Source organism: Fundulus heteroclitus, chromosome 16 (genome assembly GCF_011125445.2).
Source record: "Fundulus heteroclitus isolate FHET01 chromosome 16, MU-UCD_Fhet_4.1, whole genome shotgun sequence".
NCBI classification, from domain to species: domain Eukaryota; kingdom Metazoa; phylum Chordata; class Actinopteri; order Cyprinodontiformes; family Fundulidae; genus Fundulus; species Fundulus heteroclitus.
Window position 1 is genome coordinate 28,574,334 of NC_046376.1, and position 11,824 is coordinate 28,586,157.

Below are 11,824 nucleotides of genomic sequence, written 5' to 3' on the forward strand. Positions count from 1 at the left end.
TCGCAGTCATCTTCACAATATTTATGTTTGCAATATTGCAATCCCAAAGGAGTGCTTGGATGTGGGTATTGGTTGGATATTAAAATTCAAATTTGATGCATGCAAAGTCTTCATGCCAATAATGCATTTGGCCTGCTGTTCCTAATGCTATGCATCCCTAAGCTGCAAAAAACAAATTCATATGATCGCAATTTATTATTCTAATGAGCAGAAAGTTTATTTATGTAGCACCTTTCATGAGTTAAAATTCCAAAGCACTAAACAAAGAGAGCATAAACATTAAAACACGATTAAGTTACAACAATATTCAAAAGTCAAAAAAAGCTAATTTTAATGGAATAAATAATAAAAAACAATAATATTTTAAAAAGATCTTAAAAAAGCAATGCGTGGCAAAAAACCGACATTGCAAATGAACCCAAGCGTGATGTAGTTTCGCTTCTGCTGGATGTGGAGGATGGCTGGAGTTAGATACCAGGTAATCCTAAAAGAAAACTAGAACAGACCTGAGACAGAGGCTTAAATTAACCCTCCTGGAGGGCAACAATTAACATACAGCCTGAGCTATAACTGAATAATTCAGATTAAATCATATTCATGTTTAAAAAAGAAGTACCAGTTAGAGTCGAGACTTGTTCACAGGAGCTACACAGCTATTTTGCACAGAAGAAAGAGGTAAAAAAAAATATCTGTCTCTAGATGTGAGAAGGTGCTAGAGGTGAGAGAGGCTACAATTACACATCACAATTCTTTTTATTTCCAAGGAGTAGAAGCACGTTTTGCAAGGCCTGGATGTGGCTCGTAACACTTTGTGCCGCAGCACACCAACCTTTAGTTCAACACCAGCCCTATCTCTCTCCTTGTGTAGAAAACTATACTGCTATGGTTCAGCGCTCTGCACTCTGCTGTTCTGCAGCTGATATGAGGAACAGTTTCCAAATCACTCGTTTGGTATTTTTGCTCTCTTAACTCTTGATTCTTTGGTTCAGCTGCAGAAGGAAAGCTCCTCTTCTCCATTTTACACGTCTTTCTTTCCCCTCACTCCATGTTTACACCCTCATCTGGCTTTCATTTTCTCCTGCCTCTTCCCCTCGCTGACTCTCTCGTCCCCCTCTGCCCATCCAGCCAACTTCTTTTCTTTGTTGCCTCTGCCAGTATTCCTGGAGCTTAGGGTATAACTCCGTAGTTGTCGTATGCATCTGGCCTACTTCTTGTATTTTTGGGCACCATGCAGAGCTTACTGTCAGCATCTGGGCTGTGGGAGATGCATGCATTATTAAACCCTTGCTCAATCACTGTCTCCTGTGTCATCTTGTTGTCCCCTTTGTGTCTGACTGCATCTCTGCGTATCCGCCAGCATGTGTCTGCGTGTATGCATGTGTTTCTTCTCGCTCTGCATCTATCGCTTCGTTTGCTGCTTCCTCCCCAGTGAGCTCACACAGCCTCGCATCACATTATTTGTATTTCTTTGACAGAATTACATCTTCTGGCTAAACAGTTTCAGGTCGAAATTTGCAACAGCTGCCCTCGATCTCTGCATAAAATGTTAGTTTAGCATAAAAGCTTAAAACATTCAGTTTTCAGTAGGGTTCACCTCGTGAGGTGAAGGAGAGGTTCTGGAATAAAACACGCATTTTTATCTCTTTCATGAGAAATTATTTTAGCACCTTGTTTTGTTACTATTTTGAAAACTAAGAGTTAAGGTCCCACTTCTTAATTACTTTAATGTTTTAAGGATTTTATAGAAGTCCTTTTTATCAACATCTCAGGCTGTAACTGTGTTAAAAACCCGCAACTGTATGAACTGTTCGTTTTCATCATGTCTGAGTTGCAGAATCTGCCAATTGATTCGGTTTTTACAGCAACACGCTCAAAAAAAGAAAAGGGAGATTGAGAAACTCACACCTTTTTGTGTCTGCGTGACGCCTTATCACAGCAATCTAATGACAAATGTAACTGCTGACGACATATCAGGACATCACGGTGTGCAATTTGTCATTGTCGCCTCACTTTCTAACAGTTGTCAGGATGACATATGAGCGTACTGACAGAGCAATCCTGACTCCCTTACATGTTTTCTTTGGTGGAAAATAATCTGCTCGACTGTACAGAACCTGCATCATTGTAATAATATGATTAAGAATCAGTACTGTCTATCAAAAGCCTTCATACCGCTTGGACGTTTTAAAATTTTATCATAATACCGCCACAGATTCCAATGCATTTTAGGATTTTAATTTATAAACTAACACAGAGTGGTCAACCCACAAAAATCTGTAAATGTTGTGTGGGGGAGAAAGCTAACACTTCACAGCACCCTGAAGACAGCAGTCTCTCAATGAAACGGGGTGGTGGCATCATGCTGGGGGGCTTCTTTGTTCACCAGGGACAGGGAGGCTGATCACGGATGTTGGGACTCAGATTTATCTTACAACCTTACAACCTTACAACGCGACGACAGCCTGAAAACATCAACCAAACCAAGAAATGGTTTAGATTAATTCATATTCATGTGTGAAAACCACACAAACTCCTGACCAGAATGCGCTCAAAAATGTAAATCAGGGCAGTTGTTACAAATGTTTGTTGCGTTAAAAACAATTATGTACGCGTGCTTCGGTGGCGCAGTGGTTAGCGCACACAACCCATGTACGAAGGCCTTAGTCCTCCACGTGGCCGACCCAGGTTCGACTCTGACCTGTGGTCCTTTGCCGCATGTCTCTCCCCCTCTCTCATACTCCCTTACCTGTCATTCCAAAAAAGTAAAAAACAAAACAACTGGACTTCTTTCCGAAGTTTGAAGACGTTTCGCTTCCTATCCCGGAAGCTTTCTCAATTCAAAAAGTCTGGAGTAATGTGCAGTACCAAGCTTTATACTACTGCCCAACAAAGGCCTTGTAATGGCTTAGATAACATGCAAATTGAACCTAAACTGGTCCACTCCTCTGCAACAGGGAGTCAGCCCACTGTATAAAAACGAGCCACTAGTGCCATAAAAACCTTAAAAAAAACAATTATCTAAGGTTTACTAGAAAACGAAGTTCTATTTAAGACAACAAACACTTTTAATGTGTTAACCAGAAATTAAATGTTAACATAAAGTGGACAACTGCCCTGGTTTCTTTTTTCAGTGAATCCTTTTTTGGGATTTATCCTGACCTGGATGACAGAATCTTCACAAGCTCCCCATGCTAAAGGAACTATGATAGGAAGCATACAGGCTCCTTTTCTTACCTCCTTTATTTACTAACTGCACTATTTGGACACCACTTATCATGGAGAACGCTGTTGCAGTTCTCCATGTTCTTACCAATCAGACTTTTTCAGATGCAGCCTTACTGAAGTGGTTTAGCCATTTGATTCACGTGTGTAGGACGAGGGACGCATCTTAAAGTTTCAGGATACCGGTTTGACTGTGAACCCTGTTATAGAAACTCTCCAACCAATCTGACTGAGCTCTAGGGGTTTCCAAAGCAGAATAGGAAGTAGATGTCTTTCATTAGATGCAAGAACTATACCAAAAGACATGCAGTGAACGCTGATATACATGCCACACGTATCAGATTATGGGAAATATTTTGAAAAGCATGCCTTCTTTTCTTTCCACTTCAAAGCTATGTGCTGCATTTTGTTGGTCTATTGCTTAAATTTTCGTTAAAGTGCATTAAAGTTTAATAGTAACAATGTGAAAAAGTTCAAATCATTTCAAAAGTGTTACAAGAGATTGTTTATTCTCAAGCCTGTTTTTGTAAATGTTAGACTTTGAAAACGGTAACTTCTCATAAATGGTGTGTTTAAGTCTCTATTTCCGTATTTGTTGAATTGTCAAATGTTTTCCTTCTGGATGTCTTCCTTCTCAGAAACACGAGTTGCTCCTGAGAACCTCAGTCAACTGTCTAAGCTCCCTGCTGGGCTTTCTTAAAAGAAAGAATCCCGCTTCAGGTACGGAAAAGCTGGAAGAGCGAGAGCTGGTAATACCGTCATAAATCTGTGATTAAGGACACAGAGAGGAAAAAATACTCAATTACATTTCAGATAAAAAAAATTAAATAAATCACTCACAGTTCTGGTCAGAAGATCCATGGACATGAGAGTCATGTTTGTTTTGGGCTGTAAACGATTTGTTTGAGCTCCTCTTTGTTGTGTTTGAAATTATGAGACAACAGACCACTGCGAGTACACAAGTTCTTTTTGTGGTTTTCCTCCAATCCACTAACTTGAAGTTATACATGCTGGCCAAATAAACACAGTCTCACTAAGATTTGGTGAAATACCATTGGGCAAATTGTACTTCAACTACTATCAAACTAAAGAGCTTCTGGTATAGTTCTGGCTGGATGTTTCACCATCTTCGTAGCATCTATCCAGCATTTAGATGTAGTCCACAATTTTTCAGTTGGCATGATCTTAGAAACAATTCAGCTAGCGTAATTTTAGCCTACTTTATCCATTCCTAACCAGTTTTATGTTTGAGATCATCGTTTAGTGAGAACATGAGTGTGACCTAAACTGTCTCCTTCCCATGGAAGGATAATGGTGAGAACATATTTCTCAACCCTGGTTCTCAGGGCTCACTGTCCTTTATGCTTTAGCTGCGTCTCTGCTGCAGCACACGTGATTCAGATGATCACATTACCTCCTCAGCATGCTGGAAAGGGCTGCAGAAGCCTTTTAATTACCCATTTATTTAAGTCAGGTGTGTTGCAGGAAGGAAACCCCTAAAACAAGCAGGACAGTGGACCCAGAAGATCAGGGTTGAGAAACTGCGTTACAAGAGACATGCCCAAGTCCAGTTCTCGAGAGATACTGGTCTGCACCCCTCTTCTAACAGATCTGAGTCAAATGAATGGCTCGTTGCCGGACCTCTGCAGAGCTGAATGACGTTCATGAGGAAATTCAACCATTTGATACGGGCCTGTCTGAGAAGGGATGCATCTAAGAGTTCCTAAACTGGAAACTGCTTGAACAAAGTCTTGTTTGTACTCTCTAGACCTGTGATTTGGGTTAAATAATAATTACGCAAACAAGTTCAAGTTCTTCAAGTCAGATCAATATTTTTTTCCTCGTCTCTGTCATTAACGCTGCAGCAGAAAAAGGCATTCTGGACGTCTTGATGTTTTGCACGTGTTTAGACTTTTTGTTGACTGTCGTTTGGTCTGGTGGTTTCTCATTTTCCTGCTGTTCGGTTTGTCTCGTTCTTCACTTAGCCAAGCATGCGGTGTGTCTGCCTTGGTCGCGATTCCTCCTGTACTGCAAGCTCAGCTCAGGAGAGAAAGGCCTTCTGCACCCCGCTCTGCTCAGATTCATCACACTTGTAAGATTTTTCCAACAAACATGTTTCCAATACTGAAAACATCTGACAAGGTTTGAGCAGTAACGAACGCTTTATATTGGAAATTAATGTGCATTGTAGTGTAAAGGTTTACCTCACCTGAGTATTGTGTACTATTGGTAGAGTACACTCTAAGGGTCAAGTTGTAAATTTGTGTGTATTGTCTTAGGCTGTATAGGTGAAATAATAAGTACCCAGATGGCCTGGTCCAGAGTAACGACCCAACAGGCTCAGTAGCCCAGATAACCCACCGGTGTTTATGGATACTGTCTTGAATAAATAGTTTGCAAGATTTGCAAAAATTAAAACCACCGCCATCGTTGAGGTATTTTAGCAGTCATGTTATACCCTTCCTGCTGCATGGGGCGTTGACCTTTATAGTTCTAAATAGTGCTGGGTGTCATCTAGGATAAGCCGATTCGATGCGATTCTCGATTCAGTCAGCTTGATTTCATTTGACTCCAATATCGATATTTATTACTTTCAAATTAATGCTAAAAGTCATTCAATCAACAAAAACAGTTAAATATTATATTTATTTAAAATTTATTGAACACTGATATATTAACAAGAAAATAAAGAGCATTTGGTTCAATGCATTTAACGCATCACAGAAACCAAAAAATGTGCCCAAACATCTGATTTTAGGGATGAAGGTGTTTCTAAAATCCTGTCGGTCATTCCGCAAATTCGTCTCACTTGCACTTCCTCGCTGTGAACAGTAATGCCGCGCTGTAATAACGCCCCCTAGGTGTTGGAAGGTATATCGCTACTGAAAGCCAGAATATCGATATTAAATCATTTTTAAAAACATTGATATTAATCTTTGTATCGATTTTTATGCACAGCCCTAGTTCTAAAGGACTGTGTGCTGTGGCAAGATGAAGAGGAGTCCTTTTTCTGCACGTTGTATGGCAATATCTGCCAGACAAGAAAGTCACCATTTTAAAAACATCCATGCTTTTACACATGTACAATAAATGCTATATTACCTCACCTATGATGGCCTGTTAGCTTTAGAGACTACCTCGATTTCAATGCTTCACCATCTGAACCCTCGTTCTCTTCCTGTCTCTGTGGAAGGTTGTGCGTTTCTATTTTTATGTCCTCCTGATGGTGTGCCTTGTTTACAGCTGTTGCAGTACAGCAGCACAGCCGTCCCGTGGGAGCCGGACCTGCTCCATGTGATTGATACCGTGGAGAGCACGGGGATAAAGGAGCTCCACCGTGAGGCGGCGCGGGCTCTAAGGTTGCTTCTCACACAGGTGAGCTGCGTGTCCAAATATTGTGTGGATTCTGACAATGACGGGCCTCCCATTATCCGAAAAGGACAGAAACCATAATAGACGATAGTTTTCTCGGTGGGGAACATTCTCAGCTGAGCACCGCCATGTTGTTGGCCAGCAGAATGATGTAATTTATTGCCTCAGGGTGTTTCACATAATTTATGAGCGCAGATTTATGGAAAGATCAAAACTAATCTGGGGTCTGTGATTACGGTTTAATGTTCTTGCAATCTAATTGCAAAACTGAATTATCACAATGGGGCGGTAATTACCTGAGCAGCGTGTGCCAGGTAATCAGCTTTTCAGAATAATGTCTCTGTCAATAAAAATGCCAACATTTAAAAAAAAATATTAAAAAGGGTATTCTGAAATATTTAGATTAGGCTTAAATTTATTAAAATTAATTATATGGTTATATCTTTAGCGGGCATCTTTATTGGCATAGATGTTGAACTGGAAGCTGATCAAATTTGTGGAGGAATAAATCACTGCCTCTTTTTCTTCCTGCATAACACCTTATCATTTCTAGACTTTTAGTCAGAATGTTATCTATTTGCCTCTTTGTGCACAGTTTGTTGCAGACAAAAAACAAAGATATGCAAGAAGAGATGTGCCAGTTCCACACAATTGATGTTGGATAATAGAGTTAAAAATGCATCAAGAGACTTTGTGGCTGATTTTGAATCAACAGTTTTAAGAAACCCTGATCTCCCAATACCAAGTTCAGTGCAAATAACTAACAACTTTTGTACTCTCTGCATAGGTTAATGTACCTGATTTCGCCATAAAACCAATAAAATGGCATAAAACTAGGTTTTTATCTAAAATGACCCAACGTTACAGAGCCCTCTCTTTCCATCACCCTAATCTTTAACTCCCTCCACAGATTCAGGTCAGATCTCTGGCCAGGCTACCCCAAAACATTTAGATTACTTTTAGTCAAAAGAAACATGTTGGTCAAATTAAAACATCACTGTTGACCTAAACCTGCCAGGAGTATGAATAACTTTGAGCTTTACTGTCAGGACCAGCAGCAGCATGAGCCTGTGCAGCAGAGCACAGTCCTGCTGTCAAACGGGAGTTCACTTTTACTTCAAAACAAACTTGAAATTATATAGTCGACATTTTGAACCGTTGACAGCAGCATATGTTAGCAATTAGCATGATTAGCGCAGTGAGCCTTAAAAACAGTGGATTACGGGTATGTTCCCTGTAGAGTTCATAGAGCTTTATCTCAAATGAAAGATTTCCAAATCACTATCAAAATCTCCTAATCCAACATTTTTAATTACATTTAAAATTGTACTCTTTGAAAACATGAAACGGACAAACTTTGTTTTGCTTTTAATTTGGCTGTAATTAATTTTCCTGATTCAGTTGCTAAAACCCAAACACCCATTGTGGCAATAGATAGCTTCTTACATATTGAGCGTCTTCAGACTTCATTTTAAATGCCTCACTAACACTGAAACTAGCTAACAGAGTCTTCTTCATTCTTCACAACTGACCGTTGATTCGCTCCTGATCACGCCGTGACAAAGGGAGAACATTTAAATCACTCGCTCCATTCGCCTTGTTCGCGCTCGGTGTGAACGCACCTTTACACCTAGAAAGGTTTTGGCTTCACCGTTACTGCAAACAGATGATTTCCATCTGGACAAATATAAAACAAATTTAGTTCAATGCAAAAATAATGTAGTCGTGTCATTTTCCTCTGCGAATTGTGACACTGAATGTGCTCAATTGTTCGTTTCTCTGCTCAGCTGGGACCACGGCTCTCACACAAACTTCCTCCACAGTGAGTGTTGTTTGCCAAGTCACCCAGATTATCCCTGCTAAAAATGTGCCATCCAAACAGCATCCTTGTTGTCATCCTTGTCAGCTCTACAGCAAGCCCGTCTGGGGTTCCTTCAAGACATTATAAAACACAGAAGGAACGGCAGCCACATCAGATTGAATCTGGCACCCCAGATATGACCAGAACTGCATTTAGTATTCTCTGCAAAGGGCTCCGAGTTGGAAGACTGACAGAATGATGGCATGATGGCCCACACTGCAGCCCCCACTGCTACAATGAATCATGAACTATGTGACTGCATGCAAATGTGTCAGCTTGCCTGCGTTAACCGTGTGTTTTGCCTGTGCCTCCGTGTACTGGTCCTTTAAACGCATGCGCGTATTCCTAAAAGCTTAGATTGATCAAATGTTGCTCTCTAGACGCTCTCAGCACAGCTTGATTTATTGTTTCCACTACGATGTCCGTGATTTAAAACCGACACACATTAGGCTACACAGTGTGATGTGTGCACTTAGGCTCAACGTGGTACCGAGGCATTGTTTCGCCTCTTGTTTCCCTCGTACAAGCCCTGGCATATCAGTCGGCTGTGAGCCTATGCGCGCTTTCAGTGCATGCACCAGTTTAGCTCTGGGTTGTTTTCCAAGTCTTCACCAAACCTCTGTTCACGGGAAAATGCCCGTCTGTGTGTTTCTATGTGACTAACGGGCCATTTTGATTGGTCAGACAAGATGGTGGCTGCTCACTCATCTGACCGGATTAAAATCCAAAACGTTTGATTTAAACGTCTTTGCCTCAAATTGCCACCTTCTAGAGTTGTATGAGAAGATCTGTTGTATAAAGACAGATTTAGTGTATTTCTGCTAACCTATGATGGAATAATCAGTTTAATATTTAATGAGTGCAGACGGGGTGGAAAAGCGGTCGGTTATTCTAAGTGATGTTCAGAAGTCTCAGCTCTGTTTTCACCAGCTAGGACATAACACCCAAAGCGGCTGGTTGCAGCTGCTTCCTGTTGGGCACTGAAGATCATCGTAGTCGCGTAAATAAAGTTACAATTTGGTGATACGGTGCCTTTCAGAAGTATTCACGGCCCTTCAACTTTTGCACAAGGTTTTGCAAAAATTGCGGTAAATAAGTGGAGAGAAAAGATCACCTGGTTTCCAAATATTTTTTTGAAGTAAAAATCGGACCATTAGACCTCAAGCTCCAATACTTGGAGACAGTTCTGTTGGAAAAACAGTTCAGAAAAAACATCGGGGGAGCGGAGACACATGTTGGAGGCTCTGTGGAACAAACGGGGCAAATCACCATCACATCTTCTGGAGCTGTCCGGTGATTAAAGTTTTTTGGGAGCAAATGTGTTCCCACCTAAATAACATCTTTTTAATGAAAGAATCCCATGTAAATGTGAATCCCTATACTTGGGAAACATTTAATTTGGTAACTGGACTCTGGAAGATAAAAAACTGCTGCTAATGCTTCTGGCAGTAAGCAAAAAGACAATCACTAGAAAATGGTTAAAGCCTGGAACACATACAGTTGAGGACTGGGTCAATATTGTACAGGACATTTACATTCTAGAGAAATTATCTTTTTCTGTTCAAGGTCGAAGGGAATCATTCTTCAGGATCTGGTCTAAATGGACAAACTGTAAAATCAGTAATCCCTGTTGACTAAATATGTCTACCACATGTAAATACAGTTGTGATGTGTATTGCACCCCGGTTCAGGATGATGGCAAAATTATGTTCTTGATTGTGCTTTTCCCATAACTTAAGAAAAACAAGAGTAGACCCAGCCTCAGCCCCCACTCACTCTTTTGTTATGAATGTTCGGTTATTATACAAAAATACCGGATTGGCTTGTGTTATTTCTGCTCATACTTCCAATGTGGTGGAAGCTGGTTTGTCCAAAGTAATTGTAACTTGCCTTTTCAAATAAAAGTTTAAATACAAAATAAATAAAAAAAAATCTGACAATTAGCATTTATTTGCAGCACAGTCAGATTGGATAGAGAACGTGAAATTTCAAGTCTCTCAGTGATCCTCAGTGGGATTTAGATCTGGACTTTGGGCCATCCTAACACGCTGATCTGAACCATTTCATGGCAGCTCTGGCCGCGTGATGAACCTCCATCCCAGTCTCAAGTCTTTCGCAGCCCGTAACACGTTTTCTTTTTATATTTAGCGACTTGCATCTTCCCATGCGTGAAGTAGACCACGATGCTGCCACCGCCGCATTTCACAGCGGGGACGGTGTGTTCAGGGAGCTGTGCAGTGCTAGGTGTCCACCTTACATATCATTCTGTAGCAAGAAATTCAGTTTTGGTCCCTTCTGAGTAGAACACCGAACACTGAAAACTTTTGCGAAGCATTCCGATCTAAGGAGTTTGAATGTTTTCTGTCTCTGGGTACGCATGACAGCTCAAATCCAGCTTCACCCCGCAGCTTCTCGTGTATTTTAACCTTTTTTATCACCCACATGTCATGTCGTGTCAAGACTAGTATGTGCGGAGCTCTTTCTTTTAAAACTCTGTTTATGTCTCTGGTGTTGTCTCATCCAGCTTTGAACCTAAGATCATATTCCTCCCTTAGATCCAGAGCGGCGTTCCTGTACCTACAGCGGCTCACAAGCAGAGAGTGAGAAAACTGATGGAGTCTCTTGGCCCACAGACATCTGCTGAGAACTGCAGCGAGGGGGGGTCCAATGTTTTGTATCCATCACCTAAAGTGAGACGTACTCAGTGACGTCTCTGGACTAAACTGTACGTAGTTCACACTTGTTCACCGATGACCTGCAGCTCACTTTCTGCAGTATCAGCTCTGTAACAGGCAAGAGTTATTTACACAAAAACCAGATTAAAGACACATGTACTGCACTTCAGATCACAGTGCTGCCTTTTAATTGATTTGTTTTATTCATGTTTGTTGCATTTTTTACTATAAGTGTGTTGAACATAACAGTCTAATGCTGTGCAGCCACTCAGTACTTACAGGTAAACTAGTGTTCAGCCAACTTTTTCTAACACACACAGTCCCAGGTATATTGTTTCTTTCTTCTTGTATCTATTATCTAAAAACATAATATTGTGAAACAGTTCAATAGTTTTTGTCTCCTACTTCAGAAAGTTAAACTTATATAGAACGCATAGAGTGAGATTGTATTTCGTCATTTTGATGATTATGGCTTAAAGGTAATGGAAACCCAAAATACGGTGTCTGGAAATAATATTAAATATTACATAAGATCAATTAAAAGGAATATTTTATACAGAAATGTCAGGATTCTGAAAAGTATGTTTCTATCCACTCACTACTTTCTTCTTTTTTCTTTTTTTTTTTAGACTAAGCGTTTTTTTAGACTCTAAGCCATAATCATCAAAATTACACAAAAAAGGCTGGAAATATT

General features: G+C 40.4%; 1 protein-coding gene across 2 annotated transcripts in view; it reads left to right on the forward strand.

Moving 5' to 3' along the window:
• The window catches only part of LOC105938036 (meiosis inhibitor protein 1), a 110,176-nt gene that overhangs the window by 97,459 nt on the left and 893 nt on the right, over positions 1-11,824 (forward strand). For both annotated transcript variants that reach the window (XM_036148702.1, XM_036148703.1), the window contains 4 exons: positions 3,861-3,942; positions 5,208-5,314; positions 6,466-6,597; positions 11,011-11,129. In XM_036148702.1, the coding sequence (XP_036004595.1) occupies positions 3,861-3,942; positions 5,208-5,314; positions 6,466-6,597; positions 11,011-11,129 (440 nt within the window). The remainder of the gene's footprint in view (positions 1-3,860; positions 3,943-5,207; positions 5,315-6,465; positions 6,598-11,010; positions 11,130-11,824) is intronic.